At 38.9% G+C, this 14,458-nt stretch overlaps 1 protein-coding gene across 8 annotated transcripts in view; it reads right to left on the minus strand.

The window, feature by feature from the left end:
- ELMO1 (engulfment and cell motility 1) overlaps window positions 1–14,458 on the minus strand; it is a 312,095-nt gene that overhangs the window by 246,880 nt on the left and 50,757 nt on the right. For 6 of the 8 annotated variants that reach the window (XM_069007623.1, XM_069007621.1, XM_069007625.1 and 3 more), the window contains 2 exons: window positions 1,994–2,034; window positions 985–1,057 (listed from right to left, as the gene is read on the minus strand). In XM_069007623.1, the coding sequence (XP_068863724.1) occupies window positions 985–1,057; window positions 1,994–2,034 (114 nt within the window). Of the gene's footprint in view, window positions 1–984; window positions 1,058–1,993; window positions 2,035–2,430; window positions 2,494–3,328; window positions 3,399–14,458 lie in introns of those variants that run through there. The other 2 variants (XM_069007626.1, XM_069007629.1) reach the window with 2 other exon arrangements.

The raw sequence follows: 14,458 nt of genomic DNA on the forward strand, positions 1-14,458 counted from the left end.
GCGAGGGTAAGAATGACAGCAAGAGAAAACTTAGTTCATGTCTCAGTCATATTAGCAAATCCTAAAGAACGCTAAAATGCTAAACAAAACCAAGAGATGCCTCCACTTAAGAGCAAACCAAACTAAACTGATAACAAGGTCAGCAAGAGTGATCCATATCTATGCAGTTGAGCTCAGGTCTTTTTAGCTCAAAATCCACTGAGATTAGGGAATTTGCATGTGGACTTCAGCAGGTTTTAAACGGTGTCCTTCTGCCATTGCTTATAAATCGTACCTCTGCAGTACTACAGGTACACTCTTCCAAATAATCTCCTTTTTTTAATTTCAACAATTTTATCAGCAATGCTAGGAATGAATGTTCTACTTGGTCCCATTCAGATGAGCATGTCCCATATATTTATACTAGACATTCCATTTTTATTACAGCTATAGCCATTTCATTACTCTGTGCTGAAATCATTGCATCACTCGATGAATCACCTATTGCCACCCTCTCTGGGGACTAAAAAAAGTGAGCCAACAGAACACATAGAACTGGATAAGGACAAAACAGCAGGCAGGAGCAAGTAGCAAATATTACACAGTCACTGAAACTTATTTCTACCTGCTCAGCCAAAAAGGAAAGAGACATGCACTGAAGGTCTCCTCAGACTTCAAACAGCCCTTCATGTTTTAAATATTTCAGTTTCCTGTACACCACTTGTTAGCAGAATACTAAATACACAAAAATACCAAAGTTGAAGGACTCAGTGCTCAAGTCTCAAACTCAACTGTCATGAAGAACTTTGCACATTCAGACTTTTATTTGTTATTTCTAACAGAAGAAATCAGTTAAAAAGTCATGAAATCAGGTCTCCCAGTACCTACCCTCTCAGTGGCATTGCATTATGGAAAGTATGTTTTCATAAATTTTAATTTAAAATAAATGATTGTGGCAAATATTTTTACAGGCTATGCAAGAATTGCATTGAATGATTTACCCACCTTCTCGGTGATGTAGCAATTAGAGCTATCAGCATACTGCAGTGCAAATTGGTCATGATTTGCAAGAGACCACCTTAGAAATATGAAAATAAATTAATCACAAAATGAAATCTTAATAATTCAAAAAGTACCCTTTACATAATTTTAGTATGACCAAACAAGTGTCTGTCATTCCCATGTATTTCTCATACTTCTCATAGTTTTCCACAGCTTTCAATGATGAGTTCCAAAGTTAAAAGCTTGTTTACAAATGGAAAACCTCAGTACAAATACATCCTAGTGATCTTTGTTTGCAGTAAGCAAGATCACAAAGTCACTAAAACTGACCAAAAAAAAAAAAAAAAAGTACAGTACCAGAAATTTATGCTAGCTTATACAATATACAGTGCATATAGTATTAAGTTGATATATTACATTAGGCATAAAATATCACCTTTTTAGCTCAGCAGCAATTTGATGAATATAACTAGTTTCTCCTGTGTGGTAGCACTTGCTTAAAACATAAAAGCTTAAAACAGCTTTTTCAATTGATCCATTAAACATAAGTAAAGGTATTTGTCTTAGCCAATTATTAGTCCATATTGCAGAATTTGCAATTCACATTTCAGTTTCATATGAACAGTCACATCAACTGGACCAGCTTACAGCACCTACTGCACTCTGCTCAATATTTAAAGCCAGAGGCAGTGCTTTAGTCCCTTAACCCATGAACTGCAGGGACCACAAGCCAAAGTGAGTTGGCAAAATGCATCTCTGTGCAGAAAGGAAGGAAACAGTCACAATGAGAGTCACCCACATGATAGAGCTGCTTTGTTAGGAGCCTCATCTTGCAAGCAATTGACCCAAAATGCACTGCAAATTCAAAATTTGAAGATAACACAAAAAGATTTAAGAAACTAATGACTAGTCATACAGGATATCTAGATTTTCTTTGGAAAAAATTATCTCCTACTTGGTTTCATACTTCAAAAAGCACCTTATCTAGTATGCTCTATATGGCAGAACTTACCCATCACAGACTTCTTTTATTATTGAGGACAGTGGCTTTTTCTGGTAAATGAAAAAAAGAAAGAAAAAGCAAAATCACAAAATTAGAATACCTGTGAGATCTTAGAATATGATTCCAAAGCCACTAAATGCAGAACAAAACCAGTAGCATTTCATTATTTCTTTAGCATTAAGTGTGAAAGATCCCAAAGTTTTCTGCTGTTTTGATCTCATAAAGGTATAAATATAGCAATTCTAAACATATGCATTATGACATTATCCATCATTTTTGTCAACCTTAGCCCATATGACATAAACTCAGTTTCTCAACTGAGAAATCAAAGGGTCTTTTGTGTACACTGCATCTCATTAGACAACAGAAACAGAAGATTTAGATATCAACACGAGCATTTTCCAGGAACGACATCTGAAACCAGAAGACATTCAAAAATTTTAAACCTTCTTTTGTCCCTTTCAGAGATGGTCATATGATGACAGTAATCCTCTCTCTTAAGTGCACACATGCAAGTCCCCTTCTGATAAAACACCAGCTGGAAGGTGTTAAAATCCCAGATGTATCAGTTCTGCTTTATTCTCTACATCTGTGAGCACAGGAGCATTTGGACTGACTCAAAGCAGCTCTCTTGCTTTGGGCCCCAAAATAGAAAAGAAAAAAACAGCCTGTTGATGTTGCAATGTTTTGAACATTGTTATAAATGCAGGGTGCATACACAAGTGTTTTTAGAAGACTTCTGGCTAGGAGAAATGCACTTCTATGTCCCAAACCATAGAAGAAATTGCATGGCAAAAAGAAACACACCAAATTTCACCAGCTGGGTGACTCTTGAGCCTTTTTGCTCCAACACTGGTTGACCACACAATATCACACATATCTGTTGCTTCACCAAAATTTCCCAAATAACCTAAACATCATAGGATCCCCTTCTCTAGTTACTTCCAATAATGACAGTTCACCAAATTATTAAAAAGCAAGCAAAATAAACAAAATACAGAAAATTCACCATAAACCCACCCACAATCCAACACCATTGTCAAAATAAGCTTTTTACCTTTAATTTTTGTAGAAAATGATTAGTGGAAAAATTAACTCAGTATCAGGGCATGTCATGTGAAGGAAAAATTATTTTTCCCTTGAATTTTTTTTCTGTACTTCACCACAGCATAGACAGAAAGCCAGAGACAGGACTCCTTGGTCAGGTAAGGATCAGGCAAGGATTTATTATTTCAACAGTCCAGTCAACAAAGCCAGTTTATAAACAGGCAGAAACATAACACAAGACCATTTTAATCAGACATGAATGAAAGCACCTGCTGAAAGGATTCTATTCCTGCTTACCATATTGTCTCAGTCCTTGGTTTCCTTCCTTCCTCTTTCACTGCCATTTCTATTTTCACATGACCACCCAAGATGATCCACACCAGAGAAGTTAATCAAACTAAAAGCTGGGCCAGGAAGGGGGGGGAAAAATAGTTTTGACCAGGACCAATTTCCTTATCTGCCTTGCTATGTACCTAAATGAGTAGCAAACACCAGCACATGGGAGAAAAGGCAGAAGTGGGAAACTGCTCCATTCTGCAGCAGCAACATGTCCCTTCTCCACAGCAGCCTCTCTGGTGCACTGGCTGAGTTGTTTGCATGTCTGCAGCAAGGCTGTGAAGCAGATCAAGCTGATCATGCCACATTAAAAAAGTGGGGCTTCCCCCCAATTTTTTTGGACTGATTAGTTCCTCAGTCTGGATTACTGTGTCATTTCTGTGCAGCTACCTTGACCTGCTGTCCTTCTCTCCAAGGGTTTTTTCAGCTTCTGCAATCCTGTGAGAGAAATCCCTGCTTCCAACTGCTTTATATCCTCTATCTTTAAAAAAAAAAAAAAAAAAAAAAAAAAAAAACACCAAAAAACAAAAACAAAACCATGCTTTTGGGATGGACAGAGGGAAGAGCACAGCTTTGTCTGGAGCTGGATAATATCAGTTTGCCATTCAGCACACGTGTGCCAGCCTGTAGGCAAACTGCTGCCAAGCAGAGTGCACAGCTCTGCATGCTGCATCCCTTTCACCCCTCAGGATGCTACTGTAGGTCTTGTTCTGATATTTCCATATTGTGACAAAATTTTATCTGGGTTATTAATTCCTTTTACAAAGTATACAGAAACCAGCTAGCAGATTCAATATAATGGAGGCAAAAAGAGTAACTGCTTTTTCTTCCCATTGTTTCCCAAAGGACCTATAGTTTCCCACTAGAAACTATGACAAAAAGACAATTTAACAACCTAAACAAGCAATAATATAAATACCAGGAAGGCTGGATTAGATTACTTTTCAAGTCATTATTTTGGTCCTTCTAAGTTGTCTACACCATCAACTTTTACATCTTTTGTCAATATTCACCTCCTACCCCCTTTGCCTATTCTGCACCACCTTTGCATTATTATGTGATAATATCTGAAACTAAAAACTTGGACAAAACAAACACAAAACCCCTCCAACAAATCAATTAGAACCTGTAAAGAACAGCTAAAAGAAAAAGCAAATGGATCCTCAACAATAAAAATTATTTATATAGTCAGTTTCTCCTGCTACAGCTTGGTCCTCCTGTGGCACTGCTGCTACAGCACTGATGTGAGTAAGCACAGCTCATGATGAAGGAAGCAACAAGATGAAAACAAAGTGGAACTCTTCTGGGACACAGAGTTTGCAATTAGTGATTTGATAATACTTTACAAATTAATAAATGTAAAATAAATACCACCATAGCAATACTAATAAGTACTAGCAATACTAATAAACTGCTGCTCCTAATAATCCCTTGGGCTTCACTCCCCCTGTGTATAAGTCTCCAGACAAAATTCTTTCCCCTCCCCTTGCAGGGAGATAAATTACCACCAGCACGTTGTTCACAAGGGGAGTGTCACTGCAAGCAGGCAAGGGCTGCCACAACTCCCTGTGTGCACTCTCCCGGGAGGAGGCTGGTTGGGAAGAGCGTGCTGCAGGGAGACTCTGGCAGGCAGCACGCAGAGCTAGCAGCAGTCCTGCCACCCTGCCTGCACAGCCAGGCCCCCTTGCCAGCAGAATGCTGCTTTGCTCTGGGAGCGACAGGCGGGTGAGTGCCCAGCTCCCACGGCTGCTTGCCAGCCACCCCCAGAATCTCGTCTCAGTCCTGCGAGCAAAAGCTGCAAGACACTAAAATATGTTTGGATACGACTGTTTACCGCATGTATGGGAATGCAGCACTACTAGAAAACAAAGAAAAGGGAGGAATTAAATTTTTTTCTTTTTGAACCATGAAAAATGAGATAAAAGCCCATTTCCATTCTCTGTAGAGTAAATCCACTTGGCAGGCCATTCAAAGTCACTTTGTTTCTTTCCTGGCTCTAAATACCTGCCTGACGTCAAAGACCACAAATTTAAAGGTTTTGTTACCTTAAGCTTAGTAAAATTATGTTTATGGAAATTTACTTATCTTTGCTGCATTTACAGTCCCAAAAAGTCAAATTTACCTTATTAGTCAATGTACTTCAAAGAATTTCTTACAATCAGTCCAAAAATATTTTGAAGTTTTTCCTTCACAGAAATGAGTATTTTGTGCTAGTGCATTTTTTTTTTTTGTCTCTGTGTCTTCTCTTAGACTTGTAAAAATGAAGTGAGCTTTTACACATGCTGAGATGCTCATTTAAAGCTCTAAGAAGATCAGGCTGTTGCTTTTATATACAAAATAACAGAGATCAAAGTAAACTTCATGCTCCCTACAGGAGATAACACCTTCAGCTATCTTATCACAGTATCTGCACAGAACACATTGGTTAGAATAAAAGTATTTTCCTAGGGTAGGTATTAAATTGATAGCTGAAGTTAAGTGGGAAACGGCACTGGGGCATTATGGCCTCGTGACTTACTGATCTGCACGAGGGGAGAAATCCTGACAATGGCACAGAGCATCGGCAGCACTAGAGCCAATGTGAATTTACACACCTGGTAAAGCTTTATCTGCACTGACTGGTTAGCACAGGTGTCCAAGATTCAGGTGTGGCCCTAGTGACATCCACCATGCAGGAACACCTAGCACCCTGTCTGTGCTCAACTGCACGTGTCTCGGATGGTGTCTCCAGGTTTTGTGTGCTGGAATGCACACAGATCCCTAACTCGGTCTTCTTGAGTACCTGCCCTTGCTACTTGTGCAATATTTGGTAGTATGTCCAAAGTAACTTGCAGAACACTGACTGAGTTTTCCCACTCCAATTTCCTCACCAGTTTCATCCTTTCATGCCTACTCCTATGGAGAACTCATAGGGAGCCAGTCACCAGGAAGCACAGGTGTGCTTAGTTACAGGTCTGTAAACTGGGTTAGTCCAGATCACTGTTTTGTTCCAGAGAAATCATGGGATGAGCAAAAGTAACAAAGAATATCCAATACACCAGTGCTGACCAAGCCCTAGGTCCTGTTCAGACCACCAGTGGTACACTAACTTGGGTTTAAAGCACTTCCAAATCCAATAGCAAGTGTGCGTGTATATGTGCATGTGTGAACTGTAAAGAAGACAGAAGCCTAAATCCGGGTGGAAACCTGTGTTTACATGTGTAGTTCTGATACACTTTGAGCAAGACCAGGAAACTGTAGACAGGTTTCTTTTAGGCCAAGTCTGAATATCTTTCTTTTCCACATGACTAACAGAGATTCATTGCTTTTTCTTTTTGCTGGGTTGGTTTGTTAGGTTGTGCTTGTTGGGGTTTTTTTTGGACAATCATTGGGATATCACTCTCCCTGTCTGACACCTTTTAACCGCAGAAGTAAAAAGAAAACCCTTAACTTTTCTGTCTTTAAGCCTATCACAGAAAAAATAGCAGATGCAGCACATCTGTTAGTGGGAAACAGCATTAAGGAAAAAAGTTCTGTTGCTGATCTGTGCATCTGTCAAAAAAACAGAACTTAAAGCCAGTAAATACAATATTCTGTCTTATAATAAATGCCATCATTATACCAATAAATCTTTCAGTGCTGAAGTCATTTTTATGCCTATGAAAAAACAGAAAAACACCTCTTTTCACAGTCAGTGGAGGCTTTACTTGTTACTGTCATACAACAGGGTCCACAGTGGACTGGTGGCAAACAGCAAATGCCAGGAGATCCAGCTCCATGACTAGCTACTTCAGCACTGGTATCTTGTGGTGTAAGAGATAAGGTCTTCTGTAAGGGGGAGATGCTGGAGTGCTTTGGACTTCAACCTTCTCAACCTGCTGTGAACCACTCTGCGAATCAACACTCTCCACTGACTACAATGGAATACTGGTGAGACCAGACTGGCTAATGTATTATCGAGCATCTGTAAAACATGAAAGAGAGGATTTCTCTAACCCAGCAGAGCACCAGAGAGAGTGAATGCCTGAAGAACGGGGACACTGCAGTGCTACAGTAACAGAGGCCATAAAACCCAGCCAAGGCCAGGCCGACACCACGCAGTTCTGCCAGTGCAAGAACACAACCCAGGGCAGGAAACATTCACACCTCAAAGCCGACAGGCAAAACCCTCAACAAGTGCAGCTGCTGATGGGAGAGAGCTTTTATCAGCTCAGTTCACAGCTCTTAAGGTGGTAGTTTTAACATGTCAGTAGCAACACCTTGATATAAATTTAGCAGTTGGAGTTCCTCAGAGCACACAAGACTTAGGGAAACCCAGGTATTTGTGTCCTCTCCCACTTCACTTGCAGTTACAGCTTCCTCAATTACTCCCTTCCCACCCCCAAAGAGACCCTCACTCCTAAGTCTGCCTTTCACCTGATCTAAGCATTGACAGATAATATGTTTAGGATGTTACAATGACTGTACAAGGAAGCAGCAAAACATAATGTTATTAACAATAAACCTCAAACAAACAAAAAAAAACACATAAACAGTATTTTACAGATACTTTTTACTCTGTATCTAGTGTCCTAACAAGTCATAACATTTCCTGCTTTCTCAACTATAAATAGGAACACTAAAAACTCCCAATCAAGAGTACTGAAAAGTACTGTTAAAAAACACCTGGCAACCCACAGCTGTGGATTTCAGCATGTTTGTGTGCAACACACTTGCCCCACATATTTAAAATACAGCCAAAGTACACTTCAAAGTACAAAGCAGGGCTTTAAGGTTTGGCTTTTCACACAACCTATTAGGAGAGCATGCCTTTGAAGACTGAATGAAGAAACCCCAAACCCCCAGCTCATGAATGACACATTGCTGGCCTACAAGGGAAGAATTTTCTCCATGAAGGCAGAAAAAAAATTATACTGTGGGGTTTTTGGTATTATTCTCTTTTGTATTACAATCTGTATGTCTATAACTAGAATATAATTGAGTCATAAAGTGTGCCTGCATACTCCAGCTGGCCAGAATGTGAGTTAATTCATTGGTCCATAACTTCAGGAATCTTGTCATTACACATTTCCCTTAAATAAGAGCAGAATTAACTTAAGAGATGGGACTCCTGCTGATAGTTAAAAAATTTTACGGATGCAAGAACCTTAAAGTCATGTTTAGCCTTCATCTTGAAAATGCCATCAGCTGCAGGCAGCAAAAGTCAGGCTCCAATTGAACAGGGAGGTTCTGGCAAGAATTATGGAGCTAGTAAAATCAGAGACATGAAAAAATTCAAACCAAACTCCAAACCAATCAAACAAAAAACCCCACAAACCCACAAAAAAAACCCAAGAAGAGAATAAATAGAGTGGTTTATCTCTTTCCTAAAATATTATTTTCTGAACATCCTTTATGCTGGAGATCAGGAACAGTGGGACATTAGTTATGTAGACCTCAAGTGTATCCTGGCTCTACTTGTACTTTGATTTAACAAAAACAACCAACCAACCAGCCAACCAAACCCTGTCTACTGCACTGAACTTATGGTTCTTAACCTAGAAGATAGCACCAAGTAGAAAGTATAAATAGCATCCATTAGACTAAAATTCACTAAACATTTCTATTTATTTTCCCTATCCCTTTCTTTTACAATGTCTAACCCTTCTGCACAGCTATTACCTCTTCCATCTAAGCCTTGCTGCTGTCTCTGTATTCAACAGAAGCAGTAAGACAGAGTTTTTATGTATTTTTCAGTGATGAGGTCCCAGCCACATACACCACAGGACATAAGTTTGCAGCTTTGAAAGACTCCAGCCAACCAGTGGGAATGTGGCTTTGGACAAACCAGACTAATAAAATGTAACATGTGACAGTAACATTGCCCATTTTATCCAGGCTGGCTGGCTGCCACCACATCAAAGAACTGAGGCTCTAATGATGAGTACTCCAGTGCCGCAGTCCTTTAAGAAAAGGAATCATATTTTTCAAACTCCATTGTATTTAACAATTGGTTCATTATGTTAATGAAGCATTGTCTATGTATACAAGTGTGTCAGTGCATTGAATTATACCCAGTGCACTAAAACATCTGCATTACTGTTTCCAAGGTTATTCTTGCTGCTGAACAGCTTTTACAAAATAAATAAAAGTAAAAAATTGAGACCTTTTGTGAGTCCAGCAAAAAAAATGGGAAAAAAAAATCATGTAAAAATAGGGGATATGATTTCTTTATCATCTCTATTAATAATTCCTGATGGTAACAAAATTGCAAGCATTATAAAACTGTCAAATATTTTCACTATGTTTATATGCCAATTAGCATCTGCTTTATGAACAGTTCCACATTCAATTTTGTGAAGCTGAAATATGACAGGTACAACAAGGAGCAATAAAACTCCAAAAGCATCTGTTTGGCACCTAAACATTGATTTTAAGCAAGCCCTACCTTTAACAAACTGGCTTAAGACAGCCAGGCGTTTTTCAATTCTTTTTGAAAAGGTAGCCACGTTTCAGTTCATCTATCTTTGGGCAAGTCTTCCATCAGCAGCAACTGACATCCTCCTTCAGAGTGGCTGTGATACAGCTGCAGTGGCCAGCCTCAAGCACTGACTCCTTCTCCCATCTGACAGAAAGGAGCTGCTGCTAGCAAACCCAGGGAACGTTTTCATAAGTCAGTGTTAGATTTTTTTGTTGTTGTTGTTCTCCCCATAAGCTGCTTCATAATCCTCTATCTTCAAGAAACTGAGATCTTGTCAGCTGTTAAAGGCACTGACACTTCCCTTTATTATAAACTCAGGATGTGCAATAACACTGGAAATCTTAGCAATATTCATAACAAAAAGCATCACTAATTCCAGCTGCTGCAGTACCATTACACTTTCTGGGTAAGAGTTCATATAAATTTGCAGGTTTGTGGGAAGGAGGCAAGTGCCTTTCTCTTCCTTCATTCCCTTAAGAACTGAACCCCTTGATTTTGAAGGAGCCAGAATGAAGCACAGGGAGTGACATTTTGCAGTACAGTGAGACATCAATATCCCTTTCTTGTTCACTGCTTGAACAATGCTGGTGCTCAGTAATATTGCATACATTTAGACTCGTGATGCGAGGATTGTCTCGGTATACTGCTATTACTAGTGACAGTACTTGCAGAAACTATTATCTATTCTTAGTCTACCGACATGGCAGAAGCGATGTGCCACTTTCTTTTCTCTAATTAAGCATTTCACAATCCCTTTTGAAATACATTCTTCCCCACAGTTTGAGAAACACTGCACTAAATCAATTAATAATCCCCAAGGGTCCAGATTTAGGTCTGAAACCAGATTTAGGTTTGAAAGCTACTTAAAAAAACCCCAAACCTTACTGGTGACCTTTTAATATGCAGTAAAGTAAAATTACTTCTGTGAAGAAGACAAAAAAACAACCACAGTTAAAATGACACTGTCAGAAGATAAAACTTGAAAGAGACTCTTAAAAGATAAACTTGCTGAGTAAATCTAAACTCTAGAGAGAATATTAATGTAAAGCAGCCCATGGCTCCACCCATGTGCTGCACTTTTATTAACATGAAATTGTCATATGACAATGCTCCTGTAAATTTTGCTCACTGTATAAAATTTTGGGCTTTGAAAAGAAAACACAGATTTCCTCCTCCCCACCCCTCCCTTCCATTTCTTTTTGCTAATGTAAAGATTCACATCTGCTAATTTAATCCATGTTTAATGATCTCATAGGTAAAAGCAAACATGGAGGAAGAGACTGTATGGCCAAGTTTAATAATAAACTATTCCTTTCTGTAGGAACAGTTATTTGCCTCCAAGGCTGAGGAATTTCATCCCCAAGCTTACAGAAATCTGGTTTTAGCACAACTTGTGTTAAGACACAGGAGTGGATTTGAATGGGATAAGCCAAAATAGATACTGTCCCCAAATATCCATCTTGTGCCTCTCATGGAAGCTGCTTCTCCTGCAGCAGGAACAGTGTAACTGTAAATCCACAAAGTATCCAGGTAACTTAAAACCAGCATTGGCATACCTAAAATAATTTGTGTTGTAAAAAGCCCCAACAGCTAAGAATTATACATAATGGGCACAAATTAAAGCATGCAAACTTTCACTGAACACAAGAAATAACACCCTCTTATGAAATAGCTATTTCTGGGACAAATAAAGAGAAGACAGGATAGACTAGCCAGCATCCTGGTTCAACTGTACAGACCCTGTGCAGTCCTATTCTTAACATCTTCTAGAATAATCAGCTAGAAGAGCGGAGAAAAAGATAACAGACAGTCAGCATCCACCATTCATTTCTTCCCCAGACTGCATTGCTAAGAAGTCCACAAAAAGATCCCAATGCAAATTCAGACACCAACTCATTTCCATTCCTCCCCTTACATGACAGAAAGACTAAAGCATGAAAGATCAACGCTATACACAGTTCTTAAAGCCACAATCAAATTTTCATATTAAAAATTAATTTTGGGCAGACTTTTGATATTGCTAGTACAGATTTATGGAGGAGGGAGGAGTCCAGATGCTATTTCTCAAATTTATAATTGAGGAAAATGATGGAATTGGGGGGGGAGCCCAAATAAACCCCAAGTATTCTGAAAGAGAGTAGCTGAATTCAATCAAGTCCATCTCTTAAGAGGGACATGATTTAAAATCAGTTTTAATGCATACAGGTATCAGCCAGTGTCCAGGTTTACTGCAACTTAATTAGTTCCCACCTGTTAAGTGAGAGAGGGCAGTAAGTAAGAGGCACTTTTGCTCTTCTTGTTTAAAGCAACTTTCCAAGAAAAAACACTTTGTAAAACCCTGACATCAAATAATACATGCCAATGAATGAGCAGAAAGTTGTCTTCACATTCATTGGAAGCAGGCACAGAGGCTAATTCCAAAAGGCATTTATTTATATATTAATTGTTCTGGCACAGAATCTCTCTAACTAACTGAGACTTGCATGATTAAGTTTAAAACCATCATTGATGAACCCAGGTTGACAAACCTATAGAAATGCAGTGGGAAGCCTCAACCCGACAAGGCTCTGTGCCTCCTGAAGTCCAAGTTGTCAGAAGTCGTGCATCTGAAGGGCAGTGTAAAGCTTAGTAACATTTGGTGGAAAAAATATTCAGGAGCTCTTTTAAGGCCCAACACCTGCCAGTACACCACTGTCAATTGTTCTGTTTTCACAGTGACATTTCTTCACTTTGAAAATATTTTACTCTCTTCATTGCTAAGCAAAACATGCATACACAGAGCAGGTAAGTTAGGATAATGTGCAACTGAATATAAATAAGCACTTCCAAATATATGCAATAAGCAACCTTAAAAAACCTCCCAGATTTTCCTCAGATTTCTTATATGGTATTCGTACTTCAGTTTTTGGAATAGCCTCAGTACCCTGAAAGATAAAGAACTTGTGTCATGATGCAGTGATGGGGTTTTGTTGGGTTTTTTTAAAGCAATATTATAGTGCTGTTCACTTAAATACTGTTTTTCTTGATGGTAAGAAAGACAGAGAAGAAACCAGTATGGAAAACTTTTTAGGATTTTCTGAATATGTGTCAAGTGGTGACTGAATGAGCAGATCCCACCTGGGACACAGGCACTGGCTGCAGTGTCTGGTCAGTGGGTAGGTCGCTTCTCTTTTCTGCCTTCCTTTTCCCTCCTCCCCTTTATCATCTCTGACAGCTAGCCATCTGAGGTATGAATCATCTCCTCCACTACAGCTCTTCTACTGAATAGATGCTTTAAAGGAAACAGATTGAGGAAAAGTTAGCACTAAGTGAATCAAAGGCAGAGCTGTGTGTTCAGAAGTATGTATCACCCTATATATTTTCAAGGTTCATTCCCACATTTCTCCCAACCTTGAAAAAGATAAATATGCGTGTTTGCGTGCATGGGTAGTAGGAAGGGATGTTTCTTTTCCATCTTTCCATGTCAGAAAGGGGAGGGATGAGACTCTCAAACTTCATTCCCTCATTTCCATTCCTCTCTGCATCAGGAGAAGGCTGCTGTTAAGTCTTCTCCCTTTTGGCCTTACTTTCCCTCTTCTTCCTCCTCCTACGCATAAAGGGGCTTGAGGAAGCTTGCAGATAAGCTGGCAGGCTGTGTTTGAGAAGTTTCACCCAATATAATTCAGCATTGATCTTTCTTGTCTCCTTCAAATCTTACATAAAAAAATTAAAAACAAGGTGCTAGGAAAGTAAGCTAATATTACAGAGAAGGTGTGAGGGATTTTGAGAGTAACTTTAAGCTTTTGTAAATTAAATCAAATAATTTTCATATTACTTTACTGCTGTTTGAAAGGAGAATTCATAATATTTTTTTCAGTTTTGTCACCTGTACTTGGTTCATCATGACTAACATGCATCTTTCCCTGAACACAGTGTGCAGGGTCTACCATTTGTTATATAAGAAGAAAAAAGTAAAACATTCTTCACTCCAGAAGGCAAAAGATTACTATACGTACTGAAAAATTTCAGCAAATGAAAATGGAAAAGCTTGGCAGGTCAAAAAATCAATCTACAAAGTTTGGTTTCTCTTGGGAACTCCCTTTCCTCTAAGGGGGCTTTCAGAATGCTTAAAAATCATACTGCTGTGATTCCAGCCACCCTCTAGTACCATGTTTCTTCAAATTTCACATAGGAACTTCCCAGCCATGTGCCACAAAAGGGTTAACTACAAGTGAAACTCGTTGCACTGCATGAAGAAATTACTAACCCATTTCAGTAATACATTTTCAGTGTGAATTCAAATGCTCTCCTCTCCAATAGACCTTTATAATGTACTGAGTCCCCAGACACACCAGGGTCTAAAGCACATTATAAAATGCTTTTCTTTGCTCTGAATACTATTTACAGAAATCATAATAATTCTAACCAGGTAACATGCTGCAGGATTTCAAAATGTTAAGGGTAAGCTGTTACATATTAAAGAGGTTGCTTTTTAACATGGGCCACAAAAACAATCTCAGAGAAGTCCAGAATATAAAACATGGCCCTTGTATAACTTGTTTTTGTTTGTTTACCCCCACCCCAATTTTCTAAAAAGTTTTTAATTCATTGTTTTGAATTTGTTAGCTTCTGTACACTGCCTCCAATCCATCCATGGGGACATGGGTTAGTTA

This window comes from Aphelocoma coerulescens, chromosome 2 (genome assembly GCF_041296385.1).
Source record: "Aphelocoma coerulescens isolate FSJ_1873_10779 chromosome 2, UR_Acoe_1.0, whole genome shotgun sequence".
Classification (NCBI taxonomy): domain Eukaryota; kingdom Metazoa; phylum Chordata; class Aves; order Passeriformes; family Corvidae; genus Aphelocoma; species Aphelocoma coerulescens.